The 26,747-nt window shown below is 50.1% G+C and overlaps 1 protein-coding gene across 7 annotated transcripts in view; it reads right to left on the reverse strand.

Moving 5' to 3' along the window:
- Positions 1-26,747, reverse strand: part of NFIC (nuclear factor I C) — a 110,445-nt gene that overhangs the window by 64,018 nt on the left and 19,680 nt on the right. For all 7 annotated transcript variants that reach the window (XM_053296090.1, XM_053296088.1, XM_053296091.1 and 4 more), the window contains exon 2: positions 193-724. In XM_053296090.1, coding sequence (XP_053152065.1) covers positions 193-724 — 532 coding nt within the window. The remainder of the gene's footprint in view (positions 1-192; positions 725-26,747) is intronic.

Below are 26,747 nucleotides of genomic sequence, written 5' to 3' on the forward strand. Positions count from 1 at the left end.
CTTCCAACAGGGGACAGCCAAGTGCCCCCGGGAAGCCCCCATGCAAGGCACAAAGGTGACCACTGTGGCTGTTTGCCCTCCAGCTACCGGCATTCAGAGACAGACTGCCTCTGGACAGGGAGGTTCCATCTAACCGCTGCGACCGCTAGCCTCCACGGACCGGACGGCGCCCAGCGCAGGACGGCCACCTACCTCTCTCGCGCACGAAATACGCCAGGTAGAGGTCGAGCTCCTTGACGGAGACACTGATGTGGTGAGGCTGGACGCAGAGGACGGGGTTGGTGCACTGGGCGGCCTTGACCAGGCGCTCCCCATCGGTGCTCTCCAGCGGGATCCCCTTGAACAAGATCACCATGACGAGGTCGAGGCGCCAGACCTTGTCAGCCTGGCGCAGGCAGTCGATCCGGCGCATCTTGCCCTTCTGGTCGGGGTTGGAGAGGACGCAGCAGGGGGGCTTCTTGCCCGTGATGGAGAGCACAAAGTCCTCGCGGTATTCGGGCCGGATGTCCTTGCGGAGCTTGGCCAGCAAGCGGGAAGCCCACTTCTGCTTCACCTCCGGCTTCTCGTTCAGGAGCTCGTCCTTGACGGCGCGCTCCTCGTCCTTGGTCATCCGCTTCTCGTGCTTCTTGAAGTACTTGCGCTTCCGGGCCTGGAGGTTGAACCAGGTGTAGGCAAAGGCCCGGACGTGGGGGAGGAGGGCCTCGATGAACGGGTGGAACTCATCCTGGAATGGGGCGGGGGTGAGGAAGAGAGAGAGAGAGAGAGAGAGAGAGAGAGAAGGATTAGGGGTCACTTCTAGCATTCACCTCGCTCAAAGTTTCCCTTGCAGTGCCAAGTGATTCAATCTGGATTCAAAACTAGAATCGATACAGAGGCACGACGCCTCTCAATCCCAGCTGCAGGGGAGCCACTGTGTGAAACGGGATGCTGGACTAGATAGACATCCTTGGGCCTGATCCAGCAGGGCTGTTCTTATGTTCTTATTAGAAATCCTCAGTTAGCTAAGAACCTAAGAACAGCCCTGCTGGATCAGGCCCAAGGAGGCCCATCTAAGTCCAGCATCCTGTTTCACACACTGGCCCACCAGTTGCCTCTGGGAAGCCTATAGGCAAGAGGTATGTGCATGCCCTCTCTCTTGCTTGACCTCTCTTCTTATTAGAAATCCTCAGTTAGCTAAGAACCTAAGAACAGCCCTGCTGGATCAGGCCCAAGGGGGCCCATCTAGTCCAGCATCCTGTTTCACACACTGGCCCAACAGATGCCTCTGGGAAGCCTATAGGCAAGAGGTATGTGCATGCCCTCTCTCTTGCTTGACCTCTCTTCTTATTAGAAATCCTCAGTTAGCTAAGAACCTAAGAACAGCCCTGCTGGATCAGGCCCAAGGGGGCCCATCTAGTCCAGCATCCTGTTTCACACACTGGCCCAACAGATGCCTCTGGGAAGCCTATAGGCAAGAGGTATGTGCATGCCCTCTCTCTTGCTTGACCTCTCTTCTTATTAGAAATCCTCAGTTAGCTAAGAACCTAAGAACAGCCCTGCTGGATCAGGCCCAAGGGGGCCCATCTAGTCCAGCATCCTGTTTCACACACTGGCCCAACAGATGCCTCTGGGAAGCCTATAGGCAAGAGGTATGTGCATGCCCTCTCTCTTGCTTGACCTCTCTTCTTATTAGAAATCCTCAGTTAGCTAAGAACCTAAGAACAGCCCTACTGGATCAGGCCCAAGCCCTATCTAGTCCAGAACCTTGTCATACACAGTGGCCCACCAGATGCCTCTGAGAAGCCCACAGGCAACAGCTGAAGGCATGCCCTCTCTCCTGCTGTTGCTCCCCTGCAATTGGTATTGAGAGGCAACTTGCCTCCGAGGATGGAGGTGGCTTATAGCCACCAGACTAGTAGCCATGGATAGCCCTGTCCTCCATGAATTTGTGCAAGCCCTTTTAAAGCCGCCCAAGCCAGTGGTCATCACCACATCCCATGGCAGGTAATTCCAGAGATTAATTATGCACTGTGTGAAAAAGAGCTTCCCTTGTCAGTCCTAAATTTCCCAGCATTCATTTCCATGGGATGGTTCTCCTGTTGTGAGAGAGGGAGAAGAAACTTCTCTCTGTCCACTCTCGTTAGGGTTTTTAAAAAAATTAATAATAATGCATTATGAGCTACACACAAAGCACTGCACACGTGCTTGTTTTAATTTTTCAAGGAGAGGAGAGCTGGTCTGGTGGTAGCAAGCATGACTTGTCCCCTTAGCTAAGCAAGGTCTGCCCTGGTTGCATATGAATGGGAGACTAGAAGTGTGAGCACTGGAAGAGATTCCCTTCAGGGGATGGAGCCGCTGCTCTGGGAAGAGCATCTAGGTTCCAAGTTCCCTCCCTGGCAGCATCTCCAAGAGAGGGCTGCAATCAAACCGCAATCATAGAGACGGCGGCGCAGACCTGCCCAGGCACACAGCCGCTCTATGGCTGCAGTGCTTCTCGCTGGCCATCTCTCTCCGCAACAGCCTCAGAGCAACCCTCCTGTCACCTATCCAGCTATGGGGTTGCCTGGCAACAGGGACGCCGCCACACCCACCCCAAGCTTGTCAGCCTGTCAAGCGGCACCGCCACACAGGGGCATTCCTTCTCCCCACTCCGTCCCTCACTCCCCCCACCTGGCAAGCAGGAGGGGAAGGGGACGGGATGACAGGACGGGAACCAAGTGCTTCGCTCCCCAAGAATGAAGTGGCAGTGATGTGTGTTCACAAGCACAAACACTCCAGGTGGCAGCATAAGTAGGACACCCCATCACAGCACCGGGAGGGGAACAAATGGAGGGGGGGAGTACCCAGGGTTGGGTTTAAAAGGCAGCTATAACCAGGTGTGTGGTTTGGAACATAGGAAGCTGCCATATACTGAGTCAGACCATTGGTCCATCTAGCTCAGTATTGTCTTCACAGACTGGCAGCGGCTTCTCCAAGGTTGCAGGCCGGAGTCTCTCTCAGCCCTATCTTGGAGACGCTGCCAGGGAGGGAACTTGGGACCTAGATGCTCTTCCCAGAGCAGCCCCATCCCCCTGAGGGGAATCTCTTCCAGTGCTCACACTTCTAGTCTTCCTTTCATATGCAACCAGGGCGGACCCTGCTTAGCTAAGGGGACAAGTCACGCTTGCTACCACAAGACCAGCTCTCTGTGGTCTGCACGGACTGCTTTGACGGGGCGATCCTTCGCAAGATGATGATTTATTTATTTATTTATTTATTTATTTATTGTTAGATTTCTATACTGCCTTTCACTAAAAACAACCCCAAGGCGGTTTACAAAAGTTAAAACACATAATAAAAATGAATTAAAAATATTTAGCTAAAAATATAAAAACAATCCAATATTAAAATATATAATATACAAAAACTATACATGGATAAAAACACAGAGAAGCAGCAATAAAACAATCATGTAAAGGCCTGGGTAAAAAGCCAAGATGATGATGATGATGAATTCGATTTCTATACCACCCTTCCAAAAATGGCTCAGGGCGGTTTACACAGAGAAATAGCAAACAAATAAGATGGCTCCCTGTCCCTGAAGGGCTCACAATCAACACAAAAAGGGCTTACAATCAACACAATCACAAGAAACATCAGATAGACACCAGCAACAGTCACTGGAGGAACTGTGCTGGGGGTGGATAGGGCCAGTTACTCTCCCTCTGCTAAATAAAGAGAATCACCAAGTTAAAAGGTGCCTCTTTGCCCAGTTAGCAGGGATGCAAGAGCATTCTAGGTCATGGTAGGACAGACCCCCCACCCCCACCCCTGGATCCTTAGACCTCCCTCATATACACATCTCCTCCTAGGAGGTCATTGTGTTCCCTTCCCTTTCCAGAGTAACAGGGAAATAGTGCCTCCCCCTCCAATATCCCGCCACCCCGAAATCATGCTTGTGTAGGACTGTTTAGGTCCAGGGCTTCTTGGAGGGCACTGGTGCCATTTCTGTCTGAAGAAGCACGGGCATGGCATAGCATGGCATTTAAAGGGATGTACATGCCTTTCCCATGCCTAGGGCGGGTGGGCAGAGAGCTCCAGAAATGAACAATCACACTCAACACGCCCCCTTTAGCGGAGTGGCCGCGATTGGCCACGATCTTTCATGTACACCTTTGTACGTAGTCCGGAAACTTCAGTGGGTTCAGAATGCGGCAGCCAGGTTGGTCTCTGGATCATCTCAGAAAGACCATATTACTCCTTTACTGATGGAGCTACACCGGCTGCTAATAGGTTTCCGGGCAAAATACAAAGTGCGAGTTATAACTTATAAAGCCCTAAACGGCTTAGGCTCTGGGTATCTAAGAGAGCATCTTCTTCACTATGAGCCCCACTGCCCATTGAGGTCATCTGAGGAGGTCCGTCTCCAGTTACCGCCAACTCGTTTGGTGGCTACACAGAGACGGGCCTTCTCGGTCGCTGCCTCGAGATTGTGGAATGCGCTCCCCACTAAGATATGATCCTCCCCATCTCTGGCAATTTTTTAAAAAACATCCAAAACCCCTTTTTTTTTTAAACCAAGCTTTCTCAGCCTTTTAAAATTTGTTGGTTTTAATTTTGTGATTGATTTTAAATTGTTGAATTGTTTTAACTTTTTATGTGTGTTTTAATTGTTTTATGTTAACCGCCCAGAGACGAAAGTTTGGGTGGTATATAAATGTGATGAATGAATGAATGAATGAATGAATAATGTGCTGACACTTTGCCCACAGTCTGGTCATGGAACTTGCTGGGATCGGGAGGGGTCACCTCTCCTGGAACCAGAAGCTGGCTGACCACGGCTGGAAGCACATCTGGAGTGTGATTTACTCTGGGTTCACCATCCTCCGACTGGATTTGGCCAAAGCCTATAGGGAGCTGCTGAGTCAAACTTTGGCCCATCTGGCTCAGTATTGTCTACACTGACTGGCAGCAGCTTTTCAGGGTGTCAGGCAGGGGTCTTTCCCAGACTTGGAGATGCTGCCAAGGATTGAACCTGGGACCTTCTGGATGCCAAACAGAGGCTGTACCTCTGAGCTATGGAAGCGCAACTACAGGAAACTGCCTTCTCCCGAGTCAGACCCTTGGTCCATCTCGCTCGCCATTGCCAACTCTGACTGGCAGCAACTCCCCAGGGTCTCAGATGGATCTTTTCCAGCCCCAGCTGGAGGCGCCAGAGATTGAACCTGGGACCTTCTGCATGCCAAGCCATGTCCTAATAAACGCCCACGGGCACGCACACTCCAACAGTGCTTTCCAAGGACTCCCCCAGTGTCTCCCCCCCAAGGCAAACACAATACGTCATGACAATGGTTTGCCCTCACAAAAAATGACCTTGGTGAAGCCAGATATATGACTGCATCGAGGTGCATAAGACATGGCCAAGTGGCCACCTCAACACCGCACTGGCAGGGCGGAGAGGAAATGTGCCTTAGCCAAGACTGCGGCCAATGGCACATGTTCCAATTCCAGAATGAATTTTTGACCTTCCCCTCTTAGTCTGTAATTGTGGAGGAGCAGGACGCAGGGCAGAGGGATAAACAATTAAAAAGGAATACGTCCTATTCAGACATGATGTTGTATGAGTGTACAGATGCCCCTTACATCTGTTTGTGTGAACGGATGTATTTGTGTGTGTGTTGAAAATGAACCTCTAAAATGCATGGTACAGAGGTAGACTGCTGTGCCCGTGTTCGGCGCAACGTGCAGACGACCGTGCCTATGCACCGGGGCGTCATTAGGGGGTGACCCACGGGGCTCAGAGATCCAAAACGCATCAGCCCCTTCCCTCCTCCATGACCTCTTCCAGAAGGGAATGAAAGCAGTGGAGGCACCTGAGCAGAGCAGGGGAAGGAGCTCCCGGCTTCACCTAACACTCTGCTGCTTCAGAGGCTGGGAGGAAAGCTGGTGGTCGCAAGCATGACTCGTCCCCTTTGCTAAGCAGGGTCTGCCCTGGCTGCATATGAATGGGAGACTAGAAGTGTGAGCACTCTAAGATATTATCCTCAGGGGATGGATAAGCATCTAGGCTCCAAGTTCCCTCCCTGGCAGCATCTCCAGACAGGGCTGGGAGCGACTCCTGCCTGCAACCTTGGAGAAGCCGCTGCCAGTCTGTGTAGACAATACTGAGCTAGATGGACCAATGGTCTGACTCGGTATATGGCAGCTTCCTATTTTCCTAGGTGCAGCATTATAATATCAGAGACTTTAAAAAACCTGTGTATTGTTGTGGGGGTGTGGGGAGAAGGGTATGATTGAGTGTAATTATGAGGAAAGGGCTTTGGATCCAGGGCCTGGATCTTTTAAGTACCCAGCAATGCCCCTGCTGTGAACAGATCTGTAGTTGTGAGCATGTGTAGGAGTGTTGAACACAATGTGTGGACATATGCAGTATATGCAGCAGTACTTATAGGGTGCGGCTGTACCTGTGCCCAGCGTAACATGTGGATCGCTGCACCTGTGTGCAGATCTGTAGCTGTGTGCACTATACCCTCAGCACATGAGTGATATGCATAACCTCTGAAGAGGGCCAGAGAAGGGCCGGAATCTCATCCATGCAGCTGGTGTGTTGGTGGCAGACAGGGGATTCGAAAGTGGGACATAAGAACATAAGAACAGCCCTGCTGGATCAGGCCCAAGGAGGCCCATCTAGTCCAGCATCCTGTTTCACACAGTGGCCCACCAGATGCCATTGGAAGCCACAGGCAGGAGTTGAAGGCATGCCCTCTCTCCTGCTGTTACTCCCCTGCAACTGGTACTCAGAGGCATCCCGCCTTTGAGGCTGGAGGTGGCCTATAGCCCTCCGACTAGTAGCCATTGATAGACCTCTCCTCCATGAAGTTAGGAACATAGGAAGCTGCCACATACTGAGTCAGACCATTGGTCCATCTAGCTCAGTATTGTCTTCACAGACTGGCAGCGGCTTCTCCCAGGTTGCAGGCAGGAATGTCTCTCGGCCCTATCTTGGAGATGCTGCCAGGAAGGGAACTTGAAATCTTCTGCTCTTCCCAGAGCGGCTCCATCCCTTAAGGGGAATGTCTTACAGTGCCCACACATGTGGTCTCCCATTCAAATGCAAACCAGGGCAGACCCTGCTTAGCTAAGGGGACACGTCATGCTTGCTACCACCAGACCAGCTCTCCTCTCTCCAGTTATTCAATGGACCTTCCTGCTTGGATTCAGGGCTGAGCTCAGTTATGGCAGCAGCCTCCAGAGAACCCCTGCAGAGGTGCGTATGAAAGATCCACCACTCCAGACGTGTCAATGCAGGGCGGTCGTGGGGGGAGGCGGGGCTCCCAGGACATGGCTGCTGTTTCTGAAAATCTGGTTAAGAATAATTAAGCACTGTGGGTCTGAACCAACCCTCTCCCACCCACCCACCCCGTCCCAGAGATTCACACCCCAGTGCCAAGAAAAGTCCGTTTCACCCAGCTTTCCTGGAAAGGGTGTTTTGTTTGCAGTCTGAGGCCGCAGGCGGAAGAAGAGGGGCCCCCCCACTTTCCGTCCTGAATTGGGCTCCACATTTCGTTCAACTCACCGCAAAGCGGACCAAACTCAGCCCCAGTTGGTGAGGTTGGTGGAAAACTTCCCAAGTTGCAGATGTGGGAAAGGAAATGCAGAAACTCCCAAATATCCCAACAAAATGACTCCAGGCTGAGATTGCCTTTGCTTTGCATTTCAGCTCCTGTGTGATTTTTCAGGGCTGTGTATACTTGGCCTTAAAAAAAAAAAAAAAAAAAAAAACTAAAAAAAACTTCAAAATGATCCCTGGATAAATACAGGATGTGCTTGGATGGTGCAAATTAAACACATTTGCATATCTAAAGTAGGGCTGGGCTCACCTGAAATGCCCCCTGTCCCCACTCTTTTGTCGCCCCATTCACAGGCACTGAAAGGGGAGAGCGCAATTTCTGTTATTTTTGAGGGTCTACAAAATGCAGCAAAAAAAAAAAAAAAGATCCTTGGAGGGGATCATTTTGTTGACACAGCATCTTGGGAACATAGGATACTGCGTGGTGTAGTGCTGAGAGTGCTGGACTAGGACCAGAGAAGAACCGAGTTCAAATCCCCATTCAGCCATGATACTTGCTGGGTGACTCTGGGCCAGTCACTTCTCTCAATGAAACTTAACTATGTAAACCACTCTGGGCTCCTTGGAGGAAGAGTGGAATACAAATAATTCAAATTATTGAATTGGGATGGAATAATCCAAATAATTAAATTCCATCTCCACAATTACTTCAGTGTCTGATGTGGAGGTGTCCAACGACTCCTCTTGTGTGGTTAAGTTGGATCAGTTCCAGTTTGTGACTCCTGAGGATGTGGATGGGTCGATTGGAATGGTGCAACCTACCACCTGTTCTCTTGACCCTTGCCCAACATGGCTTATGCTATCTGGCAGGGTGTGTGTGTGTGTGTGTGTGTGTGTGTGTGTGTGTGTGTGTGTGTGTGTGTGTAGAAGGCCTGGTAGAGATTATAAATGTGTCTCTGAGGGAAGGCAGGATGACTCCTTGTCTTAAGGAGGCAATCATTAGACTGCTTCTGAAGAAGCCTGCCTTGGATCCCTCAAAGTTGAGCAACTACAGGCCTGTCTCCAACCTTTCATGACTGGGCAAGGTGATTGAGAGGGTGGTGGCCCAGCTCCAGACAGTCTTGGAGGAAACGGATTATCTAGACCCGTTTCAGACTGGCTTTCGGGTGGGCTATGGGGTGGAGACTGCCTTGGTCGGCCTGATGGATGATCTCCCATTGGGAATTGACAGAGGAAGTGTGACTCTGTTGGTCCTTTTGGACCTCTCGGCAGCTTTCGATACTATCGACCTTAGAATCCTTCTGGAGCGTCTGAGGGGGTTGGGAGTTGGAGGCACTGCTTTGCAGTGGTTCTGCTCCTACCTCTCGGGCAGGTTCCAGACGGTGTCCCTTGGAGACTGTTGTTCTTCAAAATCTGAACTTCTGCATGGTGCCCCTCAGAGCTCCATATTGTTTCCGATGTTGTTTAACATCTACATGAAACCGCTGGGAGAGATCATCAGGAGATTTGGTGCAGGGTGCTATCAGTATGCTGATCACACCCAGATCTACTTCTCCATGTCAGCATCATTGGGAGGGGGCATAGCCTCCCTAAATGCCTGTCTGGAGGAGGTAATGGGCTGGATGAGGGATAACAAACTGAGACTGAATCCAGATAAGACAGAGGTACTCATTGTGTGGGGTCGAAACTCGGGAGATGAGATTGATCTGCCTGTTCTGGATGGGGTCACACTGCCCCGGAAGGAACAGGTATGCAGTCTGGTGGTGCTTCTGGATCCAAGCCTCTCCCTGGTCTCCCAGATTGAGACAGTGGCCAGAAGTGCCTTCTATCAGCTTCGGCTGATACACCAGCTGTGTTGGTTTCTTGAGATAAACGACCTCAGAACAGTGATACATCTGCTGGTAACCTCCAGACAGGATTACTGTAATGCGCTCTATGTAGGGCTGCCTTTGTATGTAGTCTGGAAGCTGCAGTTGGTCCAGAATGCGGCAGCCAGGTTAGTCTCTGGGTCATCTTGGAGAGACCATATAACTCCTGTATTGAAGGAGCTACACTGGCTGCCGATATGTTTCCGGGCAAAATACATTGTGCTGGTTATAACCTATAAAGCCCTAAACAGTTTGGGCCCTGGGCATTTAAGTGAACGTCTTCCTCGTTATGAACCCCACCGCCCATCGAGATCATCAGGAGAGGTCCGTCTGCAGTTGCCACCGGCTTGTCTGGTGGCTACTCAGGGACGGACCTTCTCCACTGCTGCCCCAGAGCTTTGGAATGCGCTCCCTGTTGAAATAAGAGCCTCCCCATCTCTGACAACTTTTAAAAAGTCTTTAAAGACGCACCTATTCACCCAGACTTTTAATTAAATATTGTTTTAACAGTTTTAGCATAGTTTTAAAATGTTGTTTTAAAATTTTAAATTGTCATGTTTTAACTTTTACTATGTCATTTATTTTGTTTTAACTACTGTTTTAAGTTTTGTTTGTGGGTGTCATTTATTTTAACTAATGTTTTAGCTTTTTGTTTGTTCGTTGTATACTGCCCAGAGACATCAGTTTTGGGCAGTACAGAAGTGTGTTAAATAAAATAAATAATAAATAAGTAAGTATGTATAAGTATGTAGTACACCGCTGTGGGCTTCTTGGAGGAAGAGCGGGATATAAATGTAAAAATAAATACATACATACATACATAAAATGTCAATAATAATAATAATACTGAGTCAGACGCTTGGTCAATCCAGCTCAGCATTGTCTTCACTGACTGGCAGCAGCAATCCAAGATTTCAGACAGAGAAGGGTCTTTCCCAGCTCACCAGGAGATGCTGCCAGGGATTGAAACTGGGACTTCCTGCATGCCAGGCAGATGACGTTCCACACTGAGTTATGGCTGTTCCTGATGAACAGATGAAGCTGCCAAACTGAGTCAAACCTTTGGTCCATCTACTTCAGTCTTGTCTACACTGACTGGCAGCAGCTTCTCCAGGGCTCCAGATGAAGGGGGTCTTTCCCAAGGCTACCTGGAGATGCTGCCAGGAATTGAACCTGGAATCTTTTCCATATAAAGCCACCCCAGTCCATGGCCCCCTGCTTGGAACATGGGAACATACAACGCTAAACAGAATGCTCAGGGCAGCTGAGAGCATAAAAGACCAAAACAATCAAAAAACAAAAAACACCCAACCCTGCCAACCATCTTCAACTTAAAAATCCCAAAACAATATTGTTTCTTTCTATGCTGCCTTTTCCCAGGAATAAGTATTAAATTACAGCATCACATTGAGAAAAAGGCCCCCTTGATTCCAAAACAACCAAAAGAAGTTGGAAAACAAGTTCAAGGAAAAGTCCATCCCACAGCAAGCAATCGACGTGGAAACTGACAAAGCTGCCATCTACTGAGTCAGACCCCTGGTCCGTCTCGTTCATTATTCTCTACGCGGACTAGCAGTTTCAGGCTTTCAGGCAAGGGTCTTTCCAGCCTCGTCTAGAGATGCTGGGGCTTGAATCTGGGACCTCTTGCTTGCCAAGCAGGGGACCCTACCACTAAGCCGGGAATTCATCCTTCATTGTTTCCAGGAGACTTATGGGACATTAGCATGGCAACTGCCAACCGACCGGAGGAGCTGCACCACGGAAAAATCTGTGGCAGCAATGAAAAAAGGAGAGCTGGTCTTGGGGTAGCAAGCATGACTTGTCCTCTTAGCTAAGCAGGGTCTGCCCTGGTTGCATAGGAATGGGAGACGAGAAGTGGACGATATTCCCTTCCTTAAGGGATGGAGGCGCTCTGGGAACAGCAGAAGGTTCCAAGTTCCCTCCCTGGCAGCATCTCCAAGATCGGGCTGAGAGAGACTCCGGCCTGCAACCTTGGAGAAGACGCTGCCAGTCTGTGTAGACAAGACTGAGCTGGACGGACCAACAGTCTGACTCAGTATATGGCAGCTTCCTATGTTCCTATGACCTGGTCTCCCCAAATTCTGAGCTGAAAATTATTTGTTGAATATGTATAAAATGCACATCCACACAAACGCTTTGCTTCCAAAAACTGCATTCAGATTCCACAAAACTAACATCATCCAGTTTAGCATTTAAGGTCATCATGGTAAAAAAAAAAAAAAAAAAAAGATGCCCAGAAGAAACTGGATACAGTGGTGTGGGGGGGATTCCCGTCAAGGTTTTCTTGGCAGTATCTCTCCTCCTCGTGCCTGTGCTGGGAGGCGGGCGGGGGCGGGGGGGGGAGAGATGCGAATGACTCAAAATCCAGTTGTCTGTCCACACAATGAGCTCTACCCAAAATCCAGAAGGAGAAGGCCAGGCAGCAGAGGGCCCCGACTGCATGGGTAACCCAACCCCAAGCAGCTGCACACCAGTTGGGAGGTCTGTACTCTCACCCTTCTCTGACCTTTCAGCCCTGGGTAAGGGAGGGGCCTTCCCTTCCCTTCCCTGCCACCTGCCCCCATCTTCCAGCTCAGCTGCAATATTTCGGAACCCTGGAGTTTGAGCGTCCTTGGTGGAAGTCATCAAGTCCCCCCGCCGTGCTTCATCCAGGAAATCCAGAGCTATATCTCCAACAGATGGACACCACCCAGCTTCTGCTCTCCAGTGAGGGAGGGAGCCCACCAACCCATCGGCGACTGGTTCCATTGTTACCAAGTTCCTCCTAAGGTTCAACCAAAATCTATCCTCCAGTAAGAGGTCTATAAAATCATGCATGGTGTGGAGAACGTGGAGAGAGAGAAATTCTTTTCCCTCTCACACAACACTAGAACCAGGGGTCACTCCATGAAATTGATTGCCAGGAAATCTAGGACCAGCAAACGGAAGTACTATTTCGCACGACGCATAATCCACTTGTGGAACTCTCTGCCACAAGATGTGGTGACAGCCAACAACCTGGATGGCTTGAAGAGGGGTTTGGATGACTTCATGGAGGAGAGGTCTATCAATGGCTACTAGTCGGAGGGCTGTGGGCCACCTCCAGCCTCAAAGGCAGGATGCCTCTGAGTACCAGTTGCAGGGGAGTAATGGCAGGAGAGAGGGAACGCCCTCAACTCCTGTCTGTGGCTTCCAGTAGCATCTGGTGGGGCAATGTGCGAAACAGGATGCTGGACTAGATGGGCCTTGGGCCTGATCCAGCAGGGCTGTTCTTATGTTCTTAACTCCAGCCTGCCCCCTAGGACAGTAGAGTGGGACCTTTTGCCCTCTTTTGCCTAAGTGCCCTTTGGGGATTTGAGGAGTCCTGTCACGCTCAGATGGGTTCTAAAGGAGATGGATACTGTGACTCCACGTACAAACGATCTTCAAATATTAAGTATTAAGAGCTATCTTCAAATATGGGAGGCTACTGTGATACAGAATATAAGGGTGTGTAGAACTGGCCCAGCTCGACCGGTTCGGATTCGAACCGGACCCCAAAAGAGGGGTGCTGCTCCAAGTTTGAGCCGAACTGGCCCCAGTTCCAATGAACCAGTTTGGAACCGGTTCAGCAGCTTGGGGAATGCCTCTAAAAGGGAACCCATTGAGGATTCCCCTTTACAAGCAAACCGGGGAACCCTGCCTACCTAAAATTAAAAAAAACCCTATAAGGGCGGGCGAGAGGGCACCTGTAATCTGAGGGCATCGCAGAGGCAGGGCTCCTCCTCTCTGGACCAGGACAGGTACTCCAGTGCGGGCAGGTTCCAGGCCCAGTCCAGAGAGGAAGAGCTACACAACTGTCACCACGCCCTCAGACTACAGGTGCCCTCTCACCTGCCCCAATTAGGATTTTTTTAAAGTCAGGCAGGGTTCCCCCCCTGCTTTTAAAGGGGGATCCTCACCAGATCCCCCTTTTAGAGGCATGCCCCCTCAAACCACCAAACTGGTTCTGAATCGATTCGGCCCTTTTCAACACTCGGACCGAACCGGGGGCTGGTTCGGCTCGAATCGGCTCGCAGTCCAGTGGCCCAGTTTGAGTTCAGCCTGAACTGAACCACCGGAATCAGTTCGTGCAGACTCCTAACAGAATACATTTAGAGGTAATCCAAGAGCCAGGCCCACAAATGTTGACCATCGATACTGTCTCATGGTAGAAATGCTCACAGTAAATTTTGGCAACAACTACTGGCACAGCGGGGAAATGACTTGACTAGCAAGCCAGAGGTTGCCAGTTCGAATCCCTGCTAGTGAAACACCTAGATTGGGCCGCAGTGATATAGGCAGATGCTGAAAGGCATCATCTCATACTGTGCAGGAGGAGGCAATGGTCAACCCCTCCTGTATTCTACCCAAGACAACCACGGGGCTCTGTGGTCACCAGGAGTCAACACCGATTTGACAGCACACTTTACCTTTACTTTCTCTGTGCGATTACCCCTTCATTATCGCTACCTCCATACAATTAGCGTAGAATTGCTGTCATTTTTTCCACAGAGGAAAGGGTCGGGGTCGGGGTCAGGGTAACAACGAACAAAGTGTGGTCCTCTCTCCATGGAGTCATCTTTGGAGGGCATTCCTGTCCATTCCCATTCCTCTGACACTGTCGAGAACATTTCATGTAGCTTTTATGTTTCTAAAGCTTTCCAAAGCTTTTAAAACACCATTGCCCATGAGGCTGCTGCAGGCCCGGTGGTCAGGACCATAAAAACAGGCTCACACACTGAAAGCCGGCGGTCTCGCAATGCTGTCGCCTCTTTTCCATCTCTAGGCATGCACACCTTGTCAAAAATCACACGGAGCATGCAACCAGCCATCTCAGCTCGCTCATGGAATAACAGAGGACAAGGCTGCCTGTCTTTGAAAACAATCAACGTCAGGACACACACATTCACCCATACGCCCTGCTTTCTTTCATTTCTGCCAGGGCTGCCGCCTGCAGGTGTTGGACTACAACTCCCATCATCCCTGACAACTGGCCCCTGTGGCTGGGGATGATGGGAGCTGTAGTCCAAAGTCATGCCGCCCTGATTTCCGCTGTATAGCTATCCAATCAAATGAGGGATGTTCAGATTTCCAGGTTTGCAGAAGCTTAGGCAAAACACTGTCCGCCCCGCAGAGGACACGATCCCACACCTGTGTGTGTCCCCACCCCAGCTGCTCAGGGAGCTCAAGGTTCAGAAAGCACTCTCGGGGAAGGGGCCGGGCGGGAAGCGATTGTGTGGGGAAGGTGAGGCCAGGTCTAAAAAGCAGGGGAAATAGCAAATCCCACCGGCAGGTCAGGCGAGGACGCAGCTCTCTTGCCACCGTGAAAAGTATGCGAAGGTCAGGGCAGGTGAGGTCTCTGTTGGGAGTAATTCATTAGCCGGCCTCTACATCTGCGTTCTGTCGCGGATAATCCCCGGTTGGATTTCAGTCTTCCGAGACAACACACACCCAGCCTGGCCGGCAACAACCTCTCTGCCTCGAGAGCTTTCCCCCCACGACTGCTGAATTCCCAGAATCCTTCCCTTCCACACACACACTAGGTGGTGCCGAAATTGTACCACCAGGAGAGGTAAAAGGAACATTATGCCTATCAAGAGTCCACAGATGCTCAAAATGCCTTTTACCAGCTTCAGCTGGTCCACCGCCTACTTAGACTGTGAGCCTTCTAGGAAACAGGGAGCCCTCCTCCTCCTCCTCCTCCTCTTCTTCCCGTACAAACCTCTCGGAGCACTTTTGTTGAAAAGCAGAATATAAGCAGCTACTGCTACTGAGACCTAGCTAGCAGAGGACCACCTGAACTCAATTATGCATGGAGGTTGTCTCCTACTGAGTCCAGCCCTCGGTCCATTTAGCTCACTATCGTCTGCTCTGACTGGCAGTGGCTCTCCGAGGCTTCAGACTTCTTCTTCCATATCTGCGGACACAAGGGATTGAACCTGGATCTTTCTTCGTGCGAATCAGGGCCTCTACCACTGAGCTAGTCCTTCCCAGTTATCTCTGCACTATCGAGGATGGACTCTTTTACAATCTGCCATCAAGTCGCCTTAAGGACTCTCCAGTCCTGTATCAGTCTGCCCACATTTTAAGTCAGAGGCATGGCCTTCTCTGTGAGGGCCCCACAGTTTTAGATCTCCCTTTACAGGGAGGCCTGGCTGGTCCCCTCTCTTGTTAGGTTTACACGGAAGGTTAAAACCTGTTTAGTATACTATTAAGTATAGTAGCCGCCTGGATGCATTGTTAAAAGCGGGACCTAAATATATCTAACAAACCAAAAAGCATTGTGGGTGCAGCATTTGGCTAACTAAAAATCTCAGCGGTCATTCTTTACGTTAAAAAGTCAAGTTTCTAGTCCTTTGGTTTCCAAAGCACATGGACAACGGTTGTTGACATCTCAAAAGCCAGAGAAGCAATACAATAAGATCTCTAGTGGGTAGCAGTGAGGCTTCAAAGCTCTGCATAGCAAACCTGGACTAAATGATGCAAAGTTCTAAGGATTTGCAGAATTATGCAGGACAAGGGAATGCAGAATCTGGCTTGCTTGAGAGCAGAATTGTACCTTCACATTAAGTACAGCCGCAATGGAATACAGAAAGCAATTTAACTGGGAATTCTTTCAGCCACCTCCCAGGGGGTTGGTTGGAAGACACAACATATCAGAACAGCTGTCTCCAATACAGCTTTTTAAGATTCACTAGTTTAAAAGCCCTAGGAGCATGCGAGCACACAACCCTGTAAGGTAGGCCTTTAACACATCCACGGAAAACCCGAGCCTCAGGACAGCAGCAATAGAGGCAGAGCACCAGAGAACTGGCAAAGCTTTTGACATCATGTACTCCCTGAATCTCTCTTAGCTATTCCATCCCCACAACTTTTTAAAACGTAAAAAATAATCCAAGGGTTCTCCAACTTGGATCCCCAGAAGTTGTTGGACTACAGCTCCCAGAATCCCTAGCTGCAGTGGGCTTTGGCTGAGGATGCTGGGAGTTGTAGTCATCAACATCTAGGATTTTCTGTTACAGGGAACACTGCCCATAACCCCTTTGGCCATTGTAGCTGGGGATTATGGGAACTGTAGTCCAGCAACATCTGGGAACTCAATTTGGAGAACCCCAATATAATATTTGTTAGCCACTTTGAATGTGGTCTCACAAAAAAGCCAAGTAAACGTCGGATAAATAAGTGAAAGGCCATTTTTCACAGTCATGTAAACAAATCTACAGCAGAGGCACAACTGGAACTCATATTCCTTCTGACACAAGTCCAACCATCCCATTTAGATTGGAAGCTCCTACAGGCAGGGTAGGGATGTGCGAATCGATCTGAATTTGAATCGATTCGACTCAAATCTGGGTGGTTGGAGTGATTCGAATTCAAATTGAAGTACCCCTTAAAAAGGACAATTCAATTCAAATTCAAATCAAATTTTCGAAATTCAATTTCAATTCAGACTGAGTGCCATTGGGTACCTTTAAAAAAACCATTTAGGCCCTCTGATTGGTTAAAAAAGGCACAAAAACAGGGTCTAATTGATTCGAATTCGATTCAAATCCACTTTGGATTTTCGGACCAGATTCTAATTTGATTTGAATTAGACACTAATTTTTATAATTCAATTTGAATCGAAAAATTTGTTTCATGCACATCTCTAATGGACTTGTCACTTACACTGTTCCCAGAGCTCAAATCCATTCTCCAAAACAGACAATAAAAACCCTCCCGAACTAAGAAGCTCAGACACAGACTTGAAAATGCAGCATTTGAATCAGAAAGTTGGCTTTTGAGGTGAGAGAGGTCGTTCTGGAAATGGAGCAAAATAGACTGCCATTTTGACCAAATCTGCCTTTTTCTTTTTAATAGCCAGAAATGAAGAGAAGCCAGGCGTTTGAGGATCATGCGCCACTGCTGTGCAATGGTCACTGATCAAAGCCCAGGTAATGCCGGTCCACAGAGAGGCTAGCTGTTCCCAAAATAACTATGGGATGGTGGAGCCGCATGCCTGCTTCAGCAGTCTTAGAAAACCAACAGGTCGCCTGCGCAGAGATGGATGAGAGGATTTCCCCCATTCCGTTCCTTGATGGTCCTCTCGGCACATCTTTGGAATTCCCGTTTCACTAGGAGAATTTCCAGAATTCATTCTGGAACTGGAACAGAAGCAGTGTGGAAGACTGCTTAGCTTATTCACACCCTCCCCTTGAAAGCCTTTCCCCAGGTCCCTGCAATGGGAGAAGAGCTGGTCTTGCGAAAGCAAGCATGAATGGTCCCCTTTGCTAAGCAGAGTCCACCCTGGTTTGCCTTTGAATGGGAGACAACCTGCGTGAGCACTGCAGAATCCCCTGCTGAGCAAAGAGGCACCCTTTTTAAAGTGGTGATTCTCTTTAATGAGCAGAGGGAGAGCAACTGGCCCTGTCCGTCCCCAGCACAACGTCCCTCCAGAGGCTGTAGCTGGTGTCTATTTTGTGCTTCTCTTTTAGATTGCGAGCCCTTTGACAACAGTGAGCCATTTTATGTATTTATATCTATGTTTAAATATTTATTTATATCTTTGGGGACTTTTGTTGAAAAACAGTATATAAATATTCACCATAAGAACCTAAGAACAGCCCTGCTGGATCAGGCCCAAGGCCCATCTAGTCCAGCATCCCGTTTCGCACAGTGGCCCACCAGATGCTGCTGGAAGCCACAGGCAGGAGTTGAGGGCATGCCCTCTCTCCTGCCATTACTCCCCCGCAACCGGTACCCAGAGGCACCCCGCCCCCGAGGCTGGAGGTGGCCCACAGCCCTCCGACTAGTAGCCATTGATAGACCTCTCCTCCCTGAAGTTATCCAAACCCCTCTTAAAGACATCCAGGTTGTTGACTGTCACCACATCTCGTGGCAGAGAATTCCACAAGTTGATTATGGTCCTATTATGATCCTATTTGCATTCGTAAGATATTCCCCTTAGAGGATGGAGCTGCTCTGGAAAGAGCACCTGCCTACTTGCATGCAGAGAGAGAGAGAGAGAGAGAGAGAGAGAGAGAGAGAGAAAGAGAGAGAGAGAGAGAGAGAGACTCCCCTGCCTGCAACCTTGGAGAAGCTGCTGCCAGTCTGTGTAGGCAAAACTGAGCTAGGTGAACCAGTGGTCTGACTCGGTAGAAGGCAGCTTCCTACATTCCTGTGTTTAACCTTGCTACACCCCTGTTCCTCCCACCCATTTCCATGTCACTGATGTACTCTGTGCCTGCGCAAACTCTGCAGAAAAGCAGTCAAGATTCAATCCCATCTTCTGCACAGTTTTCGCCATGGACATGTCCATCTGGGGGACACCCAAAAAGGGCAGGGTGAGGCCCAAAGTTCCTGCTAGCCCCATCCTGTGGTTTCCAGCAACACCCAGCCAAAAGCCTCTCAGAAGCCCCAGTCAAAGAAGTCACGCCAACTTAGGCACGCCAGGATTAAGGCAGGGATCAAGCCACGAACCGGGACAGGGCCTGAAATCCGATCAGCCACTCTGAAAACTTTCCCTCCCGCTGGATTAGCCTTGGCTGCACAAAGACGTGGCGGCAAGCTAATCCACTTTCAAGGGCCCCAAACCAGACGCGGGAGAGGGCTATCCAAAGACCATCCAGCTGGGCGTTCTTCTGGGGGGCTGCACTGAGAAAAAGGCAGCCAATGTATATTACACTTTTTACCCTGTGCTTTCTCCAGTGAGCTTAAGACAGTTTACATGATCCTTCCCTGCCATTTCTCCATTTCACCATCACAACAACCTTGTGTAGTAGGTTGGGCAGAAATAATGTGACCGTGGTGCGTCGGTGTTCACATGAGCACTTTATGACGAATATTTATAATCCACTTTTCAACAGAAGGGAGGAGAGCTGGTCTTGTGGTCGCAAGCCTGACGTGTCCCCTTAGCTAAGCAGGGTCTGCCCTGGTTGCATATGAATGGGAGACTAGAAGTGTGAGCACTGTAAGATACTCCCCTCAGGGGATGGAGGCGCTCTGGAATGAGCAGAAGGTTCCAAGTTTCTTCCCTGGCAGCATCTCCAAGATAGGGCTGAGAGAGATTCCTGCCTGCAACCTTGGAGAAGCCACTGCCAGTCTGTGAAGACAATACTGAACTAGATGGACCTATGGTCTGACTCAGTATATGGCAGCTGCCTATGTCCCTAGAAGCCCCCAAAGCGGTTTACATAGATATAAATAAATCCACGTGTGCATTAGAGCCAGGGTGAGTCTGCTCCTCACTCAGAGATTTGTGCTCTAGAGAGTGGGAGGAAGGGGCAGAAAACTGCAGACAAGCAGGCCCTGTTAAGTGGGCCAAAAGTTACTTTCCCAGGTGAGGCCCCACTTTGCAGGGCAGAGAGCAACTGCCTCTCTGCAACCTACGACAGCGTCCCTCCCAGTGCCTGTTGCTGGCGTCTCCCCTGTGTCTCGTTTTAGTTTGTGAGCTCTTTGGGGCAGGGAATCATCCTCAGGCCTTTATGTGTTTGGGAGCCACCCCTCCGGACTCAGCAAAGAGTCCCCTTTCAAAGTGGGGGCTTTCTTCATTTTTGTGGGAGAAGAGCAACCATCACCACCCCCAGCATAGCATCCCTCCCCAGGGGCTGTTGTTGGGGTCCCCCTTCCTTTTTAAAATGGTGAAACACTGGAGCACAGGATCGACCCTTGTAGAAGGACATTGTAGAACTGGGAAAGGTGCAGAAGAGGGCAACCCCGATGATCAGGGGCCAGGAGCACCTCCCTTACAAGGCAAGGCTAGGCTACAGCATCTGGGGCTATTTAGTTTAGAAAAAAGACGACTGCGGGGAGATATGATAGAGGTCTATAAAATCATGCATGGTGTGGAGAAAGTGGAGAGAGAGAAATTCTTTTCCCTCTCACACAACACTAGAACCAGGGGTCACGCCATGAAATTGATTGCCAGGAGGTCTAGGACCAACAAATGGAAGTACTTTTTCACACAACGCGTGATCCACTTGTGGACAGCCAACAACCTGGATGGCTCGAAGAGGGGTTTGGATGACTTCATGGAGGAGAGGTCTATCAGCGGCTACTAGTCGGAGGGCTGTGGGCCACCTCCAGCCTCCAAGGCAGGATGCCTCTGAGTACCAGTTGCAGGGGAGTCACAGCAGGAGAGAGGGCATGTCCTCAACTCCAGCTTGTAGGCTTCCAGCGGCATCTGATGGGCCACTGTGCGAAACAGGGTGCTGGACTAGATGGGCCTCCTTGGGCCTGATCCAGCAGGGCTGTTCTTATGTAATTTCTATGCTGAAATTCCAAATAAAAATAATAATCATAGCAGTAGCTACTCACTTTCACCAAAGTTTAATGAAGCAGCTCTCAGTGAGGACAACCCAGAACGTAATTGACTAGGGGACCGTAAAAGTGCTAAGGCCAATGTCATATTTTTATTCATCTGAAGAACTGGTATTGCAGGTTTCCCCTGTGGCAGGAGGTGCCCAAAGCAGCCAGCAGAAATCAAAACAAAAATCTCTCTAAAATAAACAACCACTGGGCAAAAGAGTTTCAAAAGCAGCCCATGAAAAGACAAAGGGGGAGGGGGAGAGGAAATGGGACATGAATACACCACAGAACCCAACAAGAAAAAGTTCTTCAGCAGCCACGGAACACTGTCAAAGAGGGGAGCCAGTGGCAGGGAGTTCCACAAGCCCGGCACCCCCTTGGAAAAGGCCTTCTCGCGGCCTCCCTGCCAACTCCACCTCAGCTAACAGCAGGACATGCAGATGGGCCGGCACAGTGGAAATGCTGGAAGTGCGGCACCCTGCGAGACAAGGGTTGTAACTTGAAAAGCTGCCGGGCTCGGGAGTGCCATCGTTGGAGACGGGCTATACCAGGTTGCTCCCCTGCCATGCCTCCACCTGCACGGTACGCGGGGGCCGAGACCCCCAGGTCAGAGGCCCACGGAGCAGCCACTCAGGGCAGGCCAGGGGTGTCTCCAAAAAGGAGGTGCCCCTCCACCGTGGCAATGGCAATCCCGAGCCATTTTGCAAACTTGCTCTCCTCCCTCGTTGCCAGCGCCCCCCCCCCCGCTTCCCGCCCTCACTCACCCTCTGCATGGCCATCTGCTGCCCGCTGTCTTCTCTCGGGCCAACGGGGCCGTTACCGGGAGGCAAATACCCAGGCCAGAGAGGGGCCGCGGCCACTCGCTGGTGGGTTAAAAATAGCAAAGGCCTTTTTGCTTTTTTGCAGGGGAGTGTGGTGGGGAGGGGGGAGCTCTGGAGGGGATTGGCTGGGCAGAGGCCTATGGTTTCCCGGCCCCGGATCCGGGATCAGAGGGAGGTGAAAAGTTCATGTTGCCCCGACAAGAGGGATTGAAGGAAGGAAAAAGAAAAGGGGAAGGAGAGGGAGAACCGAAGGCCTTCTGGGTGCAGGCGACTGGAGGTTGTTACACTGGGGCCAAAACAGGCAGCATCTCCAGGGAGAGTGGGGAAAGATCATAGGAACAGAGGAAGCTGCCATATACTGAGTCAGACCCTTGGTCCATCTAGCTCAGTATTGTCTTCACAGACTGGCAGCGGCTTCTTCTCCAAGCTTGCAGGCAGGAATCTCTCTCAGCCCTGTCTTGGAGATGCTGCCAGGGAGGGAACTTGGAACCTTCTGCTCCTCCCAGAGTGGCCCCATCCCCTAAGGTATTCCCTGCTAACTTGGCAAAGAGGCACCTTTTAACGTGGTGATTCTCTTTATTTAGCAGGGGGAGAGTAACTGGCCGTATCCAGCCCCAGCACAGTACCTCCAGTGACTGTTGCTGGTGTCTCCCTTACGTTTCTTTTAGATTGTGAGCCCTTTGGGGACAGGGAGCCATCTTATTTATTTGTTATTTCTCTGTGTAAACCGCCATTTTTGGAAGGGCAGTATAGAAATCGAATTATTATTATTATTATTATTATTATTATTATTATTCTTCAAGGCCTCTTTTCTCCTCCTCTACTGTTTAATGGACTTGCAGTATTCCTCTTCCAATTATTATTATTATTATTATTATTATTATTATTATATCGAGAAACTATTCAACACCAATGAAACAAAGCAGGCCTACTAGAAAGAACAAGTCGAAAACCGAGCAGAAAAATGGAAAAATAAGCCACTGCATGATCAATATTTGCACAATATAAGTGGAAAATCAGACATCACCAAAACCTGGCAATGACTTAAGAATGGCAACTTGGAGAAAGAAACTGAGGGTTTAATACTGGCTGCGCAAGAACAGGCACTAAGAACAAATGCAATAAGAGCAAAAGTAGAAAAGTCAACAACAAACAGCAAGTGCCGCCTTTGTAAAGAAGCAGATGAAACAGTGGACCACCTAATCAGTTGTTGTAAAAAGATCGCACAGACTGACTACAAACAAAGGCATGACAAGGTAGCAGGGATGATAAACTGGAACATCTGCAAAAAATACAAGCTAACTGTAGCCAAAGATTGGTGGGACCATAAAATTGAAAAAGTTGTAGAAAACGAAGATGCAAAAATATTATGGGACTTCCGACTACAAACAGACAAACATCTGCCACACAATACACCAGATATCACTGTAGTCGAGAAGAAAGAAAAACAAGTCAAAATAATCGACATAGCAATACCAGGGGATAGCAGAATAGAAGAAAAAGAAATAGAAAAAATCACCAAATACAAAGATCTACAAACTGAAATTGAAAGGCTGTGGCAGAAAAAGACCCAAATAATCCCAGTGGTAATTGGCTCCCTAGGTGCAATTCCAAAACATCTTGAAGAGCACCTCAACACCATAGGGGCCACAGAAATCACCATCAGCCAATTACAAAAAGCAATTTTACTGGGAACAGCCTATATTCTGCGACGATATCTATAACAATTGACAATAAAATTCAGCCATCCCAGGTCCTTGGGAAGGACTCGATGTCTCAATAAAACAAACCAGTCAATAACACCTGTCCGACTGTGTAAATAAATAATAATAAGGGGAATATCTTACAGTGCTCACACTTCTAGTCTCCCATTCATATGCAACCCAGGTGGATCCTGCTTAGCTAAGGGGACAAGTCATGCTTTTCCCTCTCTGAATCTTTGGAAAGCTGCTGCCAGTCAGAATAGGCACTCCTAAGCTAGATGGACGGAGGGTCTGACTCAGTAGGCAGCACGTAACCAAACTGGCTACCTGGACACATGTTGGAAGCCGCCATGATTCCGTGGCGGAGCCCCTGCTTTGCAAGCAGAAGGCTCAATCCCTGGCAGCATCTCTAGTCTGACTCCTTGGAGAGCTGCTGCCAGTCAGAGCAGACGATGCTAAGCTAGAAGGACCAAGAGTCAGACTCAGTACACAGCAGCTTCCTATGTAACCGAACTGGTTACCAGGGGGTCCCGGAAGGCGGGCCTGTTGTGTTGCTAGGGTAAGATTCTCTGTCCAACCCGCCAGCTCTCCGCAGCGCCTTCCGAAACTGCTTGCTAGCTTTTACGAGACTGGAGTTCTATTACCAGGCGGGGAGAGGGGTGGGAATCTGCGGTGGCGCTGCAGAGGAAGCCAGGGAGAGAGGAGGCGAGCGAGCGAGGGACTCCCTCTCTGGAAAAGCATGGTGCATTGAAGGGAAAAAAACTGTCAGGACACTGCAGGCCTCGGGCAAGGGAATTAAAGTGGTGGGGGGAGAGAGAGGGAGGGAGAGAAGCGTGTCAAGGAGAGGGAGGAGGAGGCATCACGGTGATGGATACAAAGCCGTGGGGGGACACAGGGTACCCCCTCCTGCAGCTCAACTGCTCCTCGCAGAGGCTCATTGGAAGAGCCCCCACTTTGCACGAAGAGGGACCCAGGTTCAATCCCTGGCATCTCCAAGCAGGGCTGGGGTGGAGGGGCGGTGGTGAGCCTGGTCTCTGAAAACCTGGAGTGCTGCTGCCAGTCAGTGTGGACAATACTGGGTTAGGTGGACCAAGAGTCTGACTCAGTAGGCGGCAGCTTCCTATGTTCTGTTTCTAAACGGAGAGGTAAAGTCGTGCCGTCGGGTTTGGTGCCGACTCCTGGCGCCCACAGAGCCCTGTGGTTGTCTTTGATGGGATACAGAAGGGGTTGACCATTGCCATCTCCCGCGCAGTATGAGATGATGCCTTTCAGCATCTTCCTATATCGCTGCGGCCCGATAAAGGTGTTTCCCATAATCTGGGAAACATACCAGCGGGGATTCGAACTGGCCACCTCTGCCTCGCTAGTCAAGTCATTTCCCCGCTGCACCATTAGTGCCATGGCTCAAAAGGACCCCTGGCCTGAAAGGAATCCTCTGTTTTAACCCCAGCAAAAAAGGATGAGTTGGGGTTAGGCAGTGCTGCAGACGGGGTCTAGGCCAGGGCAGACCCAACACCACATTCCATCAAGCGGGGCACTGTCCCTCATCTGTTCAGTTTTCTCCCTGTGCGTGGAGACCAATCCAGATCGAGACCACAGTGTGGAGGGGGTGGACTTTCACCCTTTTGCCCCACGTCCACCCCAATCCATCACCACGTCTCCACCTAACCTACCTTGCAGGGGCGTTGCAGGAATAAAGGGGGAAACCATGCCCGCCGCTGATGGAGAGCGGGATAAAAATACGAAAGAAACACTCTGCATATGCCCAGAGGTCTCCATTCTTTCAGCATCACTGCACCCAGTCCAGGGTTGTTGACCCCTTCCCTGAGGGAGGAGAGCTGGTCTTGTGGCAGCAAGCATGAATTGTCTCCTTTGCTAAGCAGGGTCAGCCCTGGTTTGCAGATGAATGGGAAGGCGACATGTGTGAGCACTGGAAGAGATTCCCCTTAGGGGATGGAGCCACTCTGGGAAGAGCAGAAGGTTCCAAGTTCCCTCCCTGGCAGTATCTCCAAGACAGGGCGGAGAGAGATTCCTGCCTGCAAGCTTGGAGAAGAAGCCGCTGCCAGTCTGTGAAGACAGTCCTGAGCTAGATGGACCAATGGTCTGACTCAGTATAAGGCGGCCTTCCTGTGTTCTTTATTGCCCACCACAAGGGTTCTCAACCTGGGTCCCCAGACGTTGTTGGACTTCAGCTCCCATAATTTCCAAGCCTCTGTGCTGGGGAGGAGGCAAATCCAGCAGCATCTGTGGGCCTCCATTTGAGCACCCCTGGCCTATGGAATCCTGGGAACTGTAGTTCTCAGTGGCTCTGCTAGCAGTGACTGCTGAAGACTTCTGTGTGCCCGCAGGAGAGGATCGACAACACTCCCCACCCCGCCCCACCCCGTGTGCCCTCTCCTCCCACTCTTGTTCTCCCCCCCACTTAATAATAAATTTTATTGGTTTTCAGAATACAAAGATACAAAGGTGAGGGAGAAAAATGAAAAATAAGATCAAAAGAGTAGGATGCATCTCCAAACTTCCAATATTCACGAATAAAAACAGTTTTGCATACTTATTTTGCAAACTTATGATCCACAAATAAAGTACAAGCTGATCGTCAGATAAGTTCTAAACTGGTTCTAGGCCGCTGGCTTAGAACACGTTCTAAGTTCTTGTTCTAAACAGCGGGCAAGAGACTATCTTGCCAGTGCCCCAGGATAGCTGATCACCCCGCCTCCAAGAAGGGCTGCTCCGGTTGCTAGAGATCTCTGGGGAGAAGCCCTGCCAGGGAGAGTAGCCGGGAGCCAGCCCCAGCTTGCTGTGGGAACAGCTCTGGAAGCATCCTGCGGAGGTCCACTTGCCTGGAAAAACCGGCAGAAAACACTTTCCAAAAGTTGGTCCCTGGCAGGCCGTCACTGGCTAGGAGGCAGCAAGCCAACTAGCACAACTTTCTCTGGGCTGCTAGCTCTTCTAAACCGAAGCGGCCTCCGAGAGGAAGAGAGGGAATCCCCCTCCCGAGTCATCCCTCTGCGTTTCGTTTTCTGGACTTCCAATGGCACGCACACGGCCGCCCGGCCTGGTCACAGGGCAGTGATTCCATTCTCCAAGCATCTTTTCGAATTCCGTGTCAGACAGCAGCTATCTATAGTCATGAGCTCAGCGACCAACTTCCCTTTTTTTCCCGGTGTTAGAGACCCAAACCCTGCAGAGACATTAACTCTGTTTTTCTGTTCCTTTCAGCGCCTCTCTCCAAGGCCTTTCCTATCCTCTAGGTGCACCTCATGAACACAGGAAGCTGCCACCTACTGAGTCCAGCCATTCGTCCACCGAACCCAGGGCTGGCTGCTCTGACTGGCAGCAGCATTCTAAGTTCTTGGGCACAGAGAGAGAGAGCTCTTTCCCAATCTTGCTGAGCATTATATCAAACCCCAGACCTTCTATGCACAAAAATGTTTGCTCTTCCAGACCACAGCAACAGTCATGGGAGGGGTGCTCTGCTAAGCTGAATAGGGACAATGGCTCTCCTTCTACTCTATAT

Source organism: Hemicordylus capensis, chromosome 2, assembly GCF_027244095.1.
Source record: "Hemicordylus capensis ecotype Gifberg chromosome 2, rHemCap1.1.pri, whole genome shotgun sequence".
NCBI lineage: Eukaryota > Metazoa > Chordata > Lepidosauria > Squamata > Cordylidae > Hemicordylus > Hemicordylus capensis.